The 11,640-nt window shown below is 33.8% G+C and overlaps 1 protein-coding gene and 1 long non-coding RNA gene across 2 annotated transcripts; both read right to left on the bottom strand.

Moving 5' to 3' along the window:
* Positions 1-2,131: 2,131 nt before the first annotated feature.
* LOC141285039 (uncharacterized) lies at positions 2,132-4,927 on the bottom strand. Its single transcript, XR_012338533.1, has 3 exons — positions 4,873-4,927; positions 2,959-3,077; positions 2,132-2,805 (listed from the first exon to the last, which is right to left on the bottom strand). It is a non-coding gene; the product is annotated as an uncharacterized lncRNA (long non-coding RNA).
* Positions 4,928-6,541: 1,614 nt separating this feature from the next.
* LOC141285275 (uncharacterized) lies at positions 6,542-8,526 on the bottom strand. The gene is made up of 3 exons (XM_073818309.1): positions 8,521-8,526; positions 7,456-7,577; positions 6,542-7,196 (listed from the first exon to the last, which is right to left on the bottom strand). The coding sequence occupies exons 1-3, from the start codon at positions 8,524-8,526 to the stop codon at positions 6,656-6,658; spliced, it is 669 nt and encodes a 222-aa protein (XP_073674410.1). The 3' UTR covers positions 6,542-6,655.
* Between the last annotated feature and the right edge of the window lie 3,114 nt (positions 8,527-11,640).

Genomic DNA, 11,640 nt, shown 5'->3' with positions numbered 1-11,640 from the left:
TATATATATATATATATATATATATATATATATATATATATATATATATATAATCATTTTAATTATTGTTTAAAAATATTTAAAACGTATTAAAATAAAGAAATATTTAAAATATTTATCAAATATCTAATATATATATTTTTTATATTTTTAAATATTATTTTAAAGACTAAATGTTTAAAATGGCGATGAAATAGTCCTGAAGACAACAATAAACGGAGAATAAACTACTCTTGCTATTATTATTATTATTATTATTATTATTATTATCAGCAGTAGTGATGGTACAAGTGGCAATAAATTTTGAGGCTGCTGAATTATCGACTAATCTTGTATCGCCATCTAGCGTCCATTTTCCGACATAACAGGCAAAATGAACAGTATAATGTCTCAACGCGCTTTTCCAGCAAATAAACAGCTTCATTTCTTTTTATCCAAACTCAAGTGGGTGTCGTGCCACATCAAAACAAAAATAAAAGAAATCCAATGTGTCGATATTTAGGATAGCTTTTGTTTGGTGAGAAGATACATTCTCAGGGCAGCTGTTTGGACTCAATACAGGATCCTGAGGGGTTTACAGCAGCGACCCGCGGCGTTTTATTATTCATCTCATTTTTTCCGTTTTATACTCATCTCCCTATGAAGTGAAACGTTCTTATTGACTGAATTCCACCTGACACCTGGTTCCTCTCATGCATCCGGATGCTTCTGCCCTCATACAGTGTCTCTCTGCCTCTGTTCCTCGGGGTAATTTGCCGTGGGAGATGTTTCATCTCCAGCTGACTGAATCCAATAGTCTCCATGAGTCGAGTCCTGACCTTTACTGAGAGGGTCAGCAGCCCAGTAGCGGGTCTGTGGGCAGAGAGAGACGACGGGGCCCTGGGGAGCCTGTGGGTGTGGATGAGGAGCAGCTGTACCTTCATCACAGACTCAATGTGTGTGTTCAGCTTTGATTGACAGGCTCGATCTGGATAAAATACATTTAACAGGAGACTGACAGTTCAACAGCATATTGAGAGGTGAATATATCATGGTCTGCAAGAGATTTATTCTTCTCAACACTGTAAAAAAAATATTTTTCAAAGCTGTAGGCTAATTAACAATGGGAGCCCGTTTTTGCCACTGAATAAAAATAAAAAAAGGTAATTGCGACTTTTTATCTCACAATTCTTACTGTTTTTCTTAGAATTGCATAACGCAAACTCGCAATTCTGATTTATTTTCTCGGAATTGCGAGACATAGGCTAAACTCGCACTTGCGTGTTATAAAGTGATAAAGATATAAACGTGCAAGTGCGAGTTATGAAGTCAGAATTGCGAGGGAAAAAAAGTCAGGAGTTTATATAACTTATCTATTATATATCATATATTTATTTTAATCACATTTAATTCAGTGTGTCACGTGCTTGTTTGTTTGTAATTGTTTGTAAAATTTACCGGCAGTTTCTAAGTGAAAATGGTTTAGTGAATATCAAACCAGATGCAAAAGCTGCTGAGAATAATAATAAAAAAATGTGTGTTTTGTGTTTGTTGGTAGTGAAATTGCAATTGTAATTTATTGTTTTAAAATACATTGTTTTAATATATATGTGTATATATTTTTATTTTATTTTATAATTATATTATATATATTTGTAATAATAATAATGTTTTTCAAATTAGTTTTTTTAATCAGAAATTTATTTTTTAAGTAGCCTAATTAAATAGAAATAATTTAAATAAATAAATAATTGATTCATATTATTATTATTGTTGTTGTAGTATCAGCACTACTAAGTGAATATATTTTATTCTACAAAACATGTCTATAACAAACCTTATGCTGATTGTATTGTAATTATTGAAATATGATTTTAAAAAAATCCTGTGTATCTTGCACAAACAGCATTTGTGAAAAATGATCTTTACTATCTGTTTGTCACTTACAGTTTTGTGAATTCACAATAAACCACTAGATTTATGTATTTATGTATCATCTAAATCTGCACTATAGCATTTAATAATCATGCCACAGCATTAAGGTATAAAACAATGGAAGTATATCATAGTAAAAATAGACATGGCCACTACATATGTTTGAATAACGTGTGTTTGAAAGAGATAAACCACTTAAACCACAAATGATGCTCAATAAAATGTATTTATTAGCTCCAGCAGTAAGCAGACATGTTATCATTAGTTCACTTTAACAAAAATTGTCATCTATCAAGCATGCAATATCAAAATGTATGCTTTTTACAGATAATTAATTTTTATTTGCCAATTTTAATGTTGCAATTAAAGCAGAAAAATAATGAGGAAACCAGCTATATCAAGCATTGCTGTTCTTACAGGCGATCACATTCAGCTTTGTTTTTCTCACACTGATAATATGGCAAAGCAGATGCAATTCCCTTCAGTCTTGTTATCACTGCGTTCCTTTCATCAAATTGCCAAACTTTCTTAAATGCAAAGGCTTTGATTCCCTCATATCCTTCTAACTTTTTAAGATTGTCTCTAATGTTATATTTCCATTTGTCTGATATGCATTTATCCAAACAGGGTGAATTAACTGTGAAATAAACCACACATTGCTGTGTTACACTCAAAACATTCTTTAGATAATTCCTCAGGCGAAACTCTGAATGATCTTGTATATTTTTATCAGCCTTTGCAGCAATAAGGTTATTGCTGTTATAAACTTCATTGCGCTGAAGTGTGTCCTTCACTTTTTGAGTTATTAACTCCTGACCGCCGTAGTTGGAATCCTGACATTTGTTCCTCTCGACTCTGAAGGCGACAGCATATTGTCCCATGCCATACAACCTGGAAGGCATTGGAAATGTAGAATTATTGCATGGTGATAAATACTTTTAATTTAAAACAATATTTTTTTTCTTAATATTTTTATTGCCATTTCACAATTTTGATGTGTTTGATTTTATTTGTAATTGTATATGTTTTATCAAAGCAACATACTGATTTTCAAAGTTCTTGATAATATTCATGAGAGTTCTTTGGTTCACATTTTGACCAACTGCACAAGTGCAAAAATGCAGCAGGCAGATCAGGAGGATCCTCTGTGGTGCACCGAAAACCTGAAACAAAAACACACACAAATACAAACATTCATATACGAAGGATGTGCACAATCAAGCACAGAATTTTAAAAAAGCATTTCTTTTAAACTAAATATACTATGAAGTCTTACTGCATGAACACTTTTTAGGAACTTAAATTTCCTTATATCGCAAGCAATAGTGAGACTGCTTTATTAAGTAATATTAAGTTATAGTATTGTAGTCAGTAACGTAACCTGTTACATTGCAAGTAATATAATCAGATTACTTTTAGATTACTTTTGATCTTAAGGGATAGTTCACCCAAAAATGAAAATTTGACGTTTCACTTAATAGCCATATTCACAAGCCGCAGGGTGCAATTTGGATTTGTCTGTGCATGTTTTTTTTTTTTACTTTTTAAGGTTTGGTGACTATTAACTGCCATTATATGCCTAACAGACTGCCACGGTTTGAGTTAAAAATCTTGTTTTGTGTTCTGCTGAAGAAACAAAGTCACCTACACATCTTGGATTCCCTGGGTGTAAGCAGATAAACATCAAATTTCATTTTTGGGTGAACTATCCCTTTAACTCGTTTATCACATTGATTTAAATAAGATTATCTTGTACCATAATGATGTACAAAAAAAATGCAAAGAGTAAAAAAAATATGTTCCACTCACTGTCATTTACAACATGCAGGGCATTAAACATTACATAACATCAAAGTTTCCCAAACTGGTTCATAAAGGAACTTCAGGGGATTTGTGAGTTTAATGAAAAGCTAACAGTTATTTAAACCATAAAAAAAAAACGAAAATAAATCATTTAAAAACAAAGCTCATTCTTTTCACTTAATAGCCATATTTGCAATGTCTCCAGGCAGCTCATACAAGACCAAGTACAATCTTAATGAATGGGGGAATCCTGAAATCTCAAAAATTTAATTACATATGTCAAATCAGCAACAAAAATCTGAAATTATTTGCCCCATGAATGTTGTTTTTTATGCTCAAATAGCATTAAAAACGCTTATTTTTCAGGCTAGGCCAGCCAATGCGCATGCACAGTCTTAACGTGCCTATCGTGCTGGTCTAGAAATTTGGCTCTTTCATTTAGAGGACTATTCCTCCACATTTCAATTTCTCCCATTCATAAGTATAGGAGTGAACCGTCTTTGTATTTTTATTGTCTTTGTTTCAAACTAACAATTGAAAAAAAAAAAAATCTTACTAAAAAAGATGAAATATTTTTATTTAGCTGATTGCCATGCAACCATTATTTAACATCAAAGAAACCGTGAACAAGCAAATACTTAATTATTGATATATTTATTTTAAAACCTCAGGGGTACTAAAAGTAAATATACTTGGTGAATAAGGTTTAGATAAGTTTTGGAATGCCTGCATTACATGCAAATAAGAATTAATGTGAATATGTTTTAATGAGTTTGAAACACAAAAGCCTTCTAAAGTCATGGTTAAAAATTCAAATAAAAATTAATGTTCATCGGTAGTTTATGCAACCCTTCTTAAACCTGAAATGATTTTTGTAAATCCAGTTGTCAAATGCTGTGTCGCCTCCTGACTAATGTGAATGTCCACAAAACTGGACTTTCTAGCTACTTTATAAAGGAAAATTGAAAAGATGAAAAAGAAAAAAATGAATGAATAATTTATTGCTATTGTGTGAATATTAAATAATATGTAATCATGTGATCCATAAAAAAGTAACTGTAGTCTGATTACGAGTTTTTTTTAAATGTAACTCTAATTGCAAGTACTTAATTTTTACATGTAATCAGTTACTACCCAGCTCTGAATATAACTTACCATTTTATCTGTTGCCCAAAATCAGGTGGTTTAGAGATGCTGTGCGAGTCAGTAATGAAGCAGGAGTTATGAGGAAGAAGAAACAGATGCTATTTATTCTGACACTTGCCCAGCCCACTTCCTCAAACCTAATGACAAAGACACACTGACTCTCATGGTTTGCTCCAGTAACTTCTACATATAAAAAGAAAGGCGCTTGAAATACTGACAAATAGAGTACACAGTATTAACATATTTTCTTCTAGCGTTAAGACCTAAGGAAATTAAACTAGATGTTGCTTTCAGTATCTTTTCACTTTTACAGCTGGACAGTGTTCACTCGAAGAAATAAAATTTGGCAAATAATGTCAAAGTTGACTATGAATTTTGCCTCAAAATGCTTATTTGCTGCTTATAAGGTAGTTGTTAAGTACTAACAAACAGCCAATATGTTAATAATAGGCATAAGCAATTAATAGTGAGAATTGTTCCCAGAATTGTGTCAGTCATTGCATTATATAATATTCTCCATGTATTCACACTACTATATTTACAAACAGATGCATTGAAATTCCCACTCGAGGCACTAATTATCATTGTGATTAATATTGCAAAAATATTGCAACTATTTTTTTTTATAAACTATCAGTATATATGTGTTCACTTGTCGTATAGTTGCAGTACATAGAATACATATAATTGTAAAATGGCTGTGTACTCAAAGTTTTCTACTGTTACACTTAAAGTGTACTTAAAAGCATACTTTTATAAACTAAAAAGAGGGCCAATTTAGTCCCAAGTAGTGTTGAAATTATACATTTACAAGTATACTACTAGTACATTGATATACTTACTACATGCAGTATGCTTAAAACATACTTGAACTTAAGTATTCATAAATTGAGCTTTAAGTATACTTATTTATTGAGAAACCATTACATTACAGTTTTGTTTAAAGTACATTTCAAGTACATTTGTTTTAAGAATTTATTGTTATATCTGCAAAGTCACATTTATATAAATAATAATATAACACACATTTATCATAAATAATATCACAGCCTATAGAGAACAAATGATTGAAATCACTTTTATGGCAATGAAACAGGTGTTCAAGTATAAAACTTCAAAGAAGTGTGTTTGGAGAGTAAGTATTCTAATTAATAATTACGTTATTCCTTTCATATTCCAATGTAAGCTGGGCAAAAAGAGTTTTATAAAAGTTATGAGGCGCAAGTCATTCAAAAACAGTCCAACATTTATTCATTGAAGCAAGGTAAAGCTAGTTTGCGCCTTTATTTAAAACACGTTACCACATTTCATTCACAATGGTAATTCAAAGAGCTTTTTATAAAAAACTTGAAAATTGACCAAATAAAACAGATTTTATGGTGCATAGAAATGTATTTTATTTTGCCAAGCAATGTTTATGGAACCATTACAAATATTGTCACCAAAGCATAAAAAATTAGCTTTTTAATCAAAAAAAAAAAATATGGTGGTCCACACAGCAGTACACCCATGTGGTCATAATGGTTTCTGAAAACAAAAGTATTAATTCACTGGTACTTTCCTTTATAAAGGCTTTCGATTCCTACTTATAAAACAGTAATTTACTTAATCAAATGAACATTTACATTTACACTCCCCGTCAGAATTGACTCATTTGTAAGAATTCTACTTTGTGAAAGGAAAAGCAAAAGGCTCCATTTGAGCAGTGAAGCATATCTTCAAAAGCAGCTAACTAGCACATCAGGTAATCTAAAGCATTTCTGTCAAACAGGAAACTCAGCATGAGTCAGGGTTAATTTTTATAACATGCTTTCGTCACTTTTTTAGAACCTGGTCCTGCACAAAAGATACAACCTTGTTGGTTACAGCGGTAAAGTGGCACACGATCAGAAATCTTCTTTAGTTTCGTATGCAGATCTTTATTGTTTTGGTCATTTTCATAGATATGGGTGTACGCAAAGGCTTTAATTCCCTGGTATGCCTTTAATTCCTTAAGACCTTCTATAACAACATCGCTATTAAGACATTTGTCTACACAGGGAGATAATAAGGTGTAGAAAACCACACATCCATCCTTTTTTTTATTCAGTAAGTTTGACAAAGCAGATGTTTTTGGAGGATTCATTAGTAAATACTCTGAATGTGCCTCTTTATGACGTCCTGCAGCGATGAGTTCAGTGCCTCTGTAGACATATTTGCTGTCGGGTTGTATGAAAGGTTTCACATTTTCTGATTTGTCTTTTAACAGAAAGTTGTTTGTAGATGGTTTAAAACCACTTTGACACTGCTCCTTTGGGACATTGATCGCTACTCCATATTGGCCATTTTCATAACTGGTAAAAAAGAATAGAATTATTACCATCTACATATGCAAAATAATTGAGAAATCAAACATGCATGCAGGGACTGTGTGCAACAGTGCAAACTTGAACGGTAAGAGAAACTCATTGTGGGCTGCTGTGATTTTTAGGTACGAATACCTATGAATACTAGAGAGATAACATTGTCATTGTTAGCTACATAATGTACTAATGCTGACAAATAAACCTTTATTGTACAGTGTTACCCATTTTATTTATCATGAAAACTTACTTGTTATGAAAAAACCTTTGAATCCTGGAAAGGGTGTTAATGTCCACATTTTCATTCACCACACTTTGAATACAAGAAAGCAGAATAATCCCGAGAAGGACCCTCAAACGTGCAGCGAAAACCTTAAATGAGCAAAAACATAAAATAATCAACAGTCATAATTTTCATCCATGATCTGAGTCATGTCCCCTTCTCATTCTCCACTCTGTCACTTCTACTGTCCTGTCAAACTAAAACTACAAAAAGAGAGTAAAATGAAAATTACAAGTGGACTAACAATTAATTGTAATGCTGCTTACCATGATGAAGATGCAGTGAACTGAGCTCCTCGAGATGATGTGTTAAGCCTGCTCTGATGTGAGAGTTGTGAACTGTAGAAGCAAATGCATCACATTTATACTGCACTTCTTTCGCCATCTAATGACTATTTCAGCATACCCATCTAGCATACCCACCCTGGTGACTTAACAGTTTTCTCAACTGCTAACAAGCATTTTTCAATACTGAAGCCACATTTTCAAAACCAAACATGTTTTTTGGCCAAACATCACCTCCAAAACTCACTCAGACTAACAAAACACTTTATTTAGGTCTCAAAATAAGCCTGTTTCACCATACACTGAGAACAATTTTCATTCACAAAACATATTTCGTTCATAACAAACAAAACAGGGAGCATTACATAATCGATTAATTTTAATCTTTGAAGTTTGCATGATTTGTCACATAAGTTTTTCATTGTTGTATAAGAATAACATGTTTTCATTGTACCGACTGTATTAGAGCACAAAGAATGAATGAGAAAAGCAGCATTTCCACCCTATTTCTTTATGTACCAAAACAAAAACCAATGCAACATTTACAAAATTTCCTTGTGAAAAAAAAAACAAAACAAAAAAAACCATAAAAATTTATATAAAAAGTTGAGAAAAAAATGTATAAAATACAGTTGTTGTTTTTTTTCAATTTCTAACAAGCATTGTTCAATACTGAAGCCACATTTTCAAAACTGTTCGTACGGACTGCATTACTAAACATGTTTTTTGGCCAAACAGGTAATCTCACCTCCATTTCTCACTCAGACTAACAAAACACTTCTTCATATAGGTCTCGAAATAATCTTGTTTCACCACAATACTGGGAACAATTCTCATTCAAAAAATATACATTTAATTCGTAACACGCTGATTTAAAAAAAATACACAAAAAAACAGGGAGCATTACATAATCAATGAACTTTAATCTTTGAAGGTTGAATGATTTGTCACATAAGCATTTTATTATTGGATAAGAATAACATTTTTTTTTTCATTTTACTGACTGTATTAGAGCACAAAGAATGAATGAGAAAACAGCATTTCAACCCTGTTTCTTTACAGTTTTTTCAATTGCTAACAAGCATTGTTCAATAATGAAGCCACATTTTCATTTGATTATACAGAATGTATAACTAAACATGTTTTTTGAACAAACTGTTGATCTCACCTCCCAAACTCACTCAGACTAACAAAACACTTCATATAGGTCTCAGAATAATCTTGTTTCACCACAACACTGAGAACAATTCTCATTGGTTGAATGGCTGGCAACAAAAGTAAGTATGCTATACTGCTATACAAGCTGCACATTGACTACTCTTTCATTTCTATAGTATTGTGCCTTGAGAAGATATACTAAACATGTTGCTGAAATGTGAGGGGTGTACTCACTTTTGTGGCATACTGTACATCTACGGGATCATAAGATGTGTTGCCTCATTCATCCCTTACAACTCTTAAAAAAAAAAGGTGCTTCACGATGCCATAGAAGAACCTTTTTGTCTAAATAGTTCAAAGACTATAGAATACCCTTAAAGGGACTTTGAATGGTTCCATAAAGAAACAACATCTGTTTCACAAAAGGTTCTTTGTGGCAAAAGAAGGTTCTTCAGATTATAAAAAGGTAAACAAAAAGATGGTTCTTTAAAGAACCTTTGACTGAATGGTTCTTTGTGGAACCAAAAATGGTTCTTCTTTGGCATCGCTGTGAAGAACCTTTTAAAGCATCTTAATTTTTAAGAGTGTACAGAGACTAGTTGTTGGGCTGAGTGAACATGGACATGTATGTGCACTTGTACAGCTATCTTTGTGATGGCTGGTTTGAGTTTTAGACCATCGGAGTTAGGACAGTTTTGTAAAGTGAGGACATTTTGGCCGGTCCTCACTTTCTGAGGCCCCTTTAAAGGCCTGTTTGATGGTCAAGACTTAGTTTAAGGAATCAGGTAATTATTAGGTAAAGGTTAGGTTTTGGATAAGGGTTTGGGTGAGGCACTTAGTTCTGTAAGGAGATAGAGATTGCATTGTGTCAATGAAAGTCCTTAAAAAGATAGCTATACAGAGTGTGTGTGTGTGTGTGTGTGTGTGTGTGTGTGTGTGTGTGTGTGTGTGTGTGTGTGTGTGTGTGTGTGTGTGTGTGTGTGTGTGTGTGTGTGTGTGTGTGTCCTGGTATTCATCACGTTATGGGGACCAAATGTCCCCACAAGGATAGTAGTACCAGTAAATTTTGACCTTGTGGGGACATTTCTTAGGTCCCCATGAGGAAACAGGCTTATAAATCATGCACAAAGAGTTTTTTTGAGGAAATAAAAGTGTGCAAAATCTCCTGTGAGGGCTAGGTTTAGGTGTAGGGTAGGTGTAGGGCTATAGAAAATACGGTTTGTACAGTATGAAAACCATTACGTCTATGGAATGTCCCCATAAAACATGTAAACACAACATGTGTGTGTGTGTGTGTGTGTGTGTGTGTGTGTGTGTGTGTGTGTGTGTTTGTAGATACTATTTAAAGTTTTTTGTGCTCAGAGTTGAACAATGTTGTAGACAGAATTAAGAACGTAGCCTGTGTACTTTCTTAAAGATGAACATACAGCACATTCAGAAAGAACCCCCTCTCTTTTTAAAAATTTGTTTCACCTTGATACTACAATTGTTTGCATTCATTGTTTTTCCATTAATCTACACTCCGTACCTCATAATGACAAATTGAAAACAGAATTTTAGAAATGTCTGTAAATTTATTAAAAAGACAAAACTGAAATATCACATTTACATAAGTATTCAGACCCTTTGCAAAAACACTTGAAATGTACCCGTTTCTCTTGATCATTGCTAAGATGTTGCTACACCTTGATTGGAGTTAACCTGTGGTAAATTAAATTGATTGAACATGATTTGGAAAGGCACACACCTCTCTATAAAAGGCCTTACAGCTAACAATGCATATCAGAGCGAAAAACCAAGCCAAGCCAAAAAAATTCGGCTGCACTGAAGGTTTTCCCAAGAGCACAGTGGTTTCCATAATTCTCAAATGGAAGAAGTTTGGCATGACCAGGACTCTTCCAAGAGCTGGTCACCCAGACAATTGATTGAGAATGACCTTGTCTAGACTGGTGACCAAGAACTTGATGGTCACTCTAGTTGAGCTCCATGATCAAATATGCAGATGGGAGAAACCTATAGAAGAACAAACATTACTGCAACACTCCACCAATCTGAGAATTGTGGTGGTAGAGACACAGTGAAGACACATGAAAACACACTTGGAATTTGCAAAACGGCACCTAAAGGACCCTTAGACTCTGAGAAACAGAATTATCTGGTCTGATGAACCTCAATTCTAAGCATCATGTTTGAAGGAAACCAGGTCTGCTCATCACCTGCAGAGTACTATCCTAAAAGTAAAGCAAAGGACCAGCATAAACCAGCAAAGGACCATCATAAACCAGGAAAGGGCCAGCATAAACCAGCAAAGGACCAGCATGAACCAGCAAAGGATCAGCATAAACCATTAAAGGGCCAGCAAAGGACCAGCATAAACCAGCAAGGACTAGCATAAACCAGCAAAGGACCAGCATAAACCATTAAAGGGCCAGCAAAGGACCAGCATAAACCAGCAAGGACTAGCATAAACCAGCAAAGGACCAGCATAAACCATTAAAGGGCCAGCAAAGGACCAGCATAAACCAGCAAGGACTAGCATAAACCAGCAAAGGACCAGCATAAACCATTAAAGGGCCAGCAAAGGACCAGCATAAACCAGCAAGGACTAGCATAAACCAGCAAAGGACCAGCATTATCCAGCAAAGGACCAGCATAAACCAGCAAAGGACCAGCATAAACCAGCAAAGGACCAGCATTAACCAGCAAAGGA

The sequence above is a fragment of the Garra rufa genome, chromosome 14 (assembly GCF_049309525.1).
Source record: "Garra rufa chromosome 14, GarRuf1.0, whole genome shotgun sequence".
NCBI classification, from domain to species: Eukaryota; Metazoa; Chordata; class Actinopteri; order Cypriniformes; family Cyprinidae; genus Garra; species Garra rufa.
The sequence above is the reverse complement of the archived record's forward strand: the minus strand, read 5'-3'. Positions and strand labels throughout refer to the sequence as shown.

Bases quoted from the DNA above. Each gene is read 5' to 3' on its own strand.
- LOC141285275 (XM_073818309.1), bottom strand. The intron at 7,197-7,455 runs GTAAGTTTTCAT...CTTTTTTACCAG, and splicing joins CAAAGGTTTTTTCATAACAA to TTATGAAAATGGCCAATATG.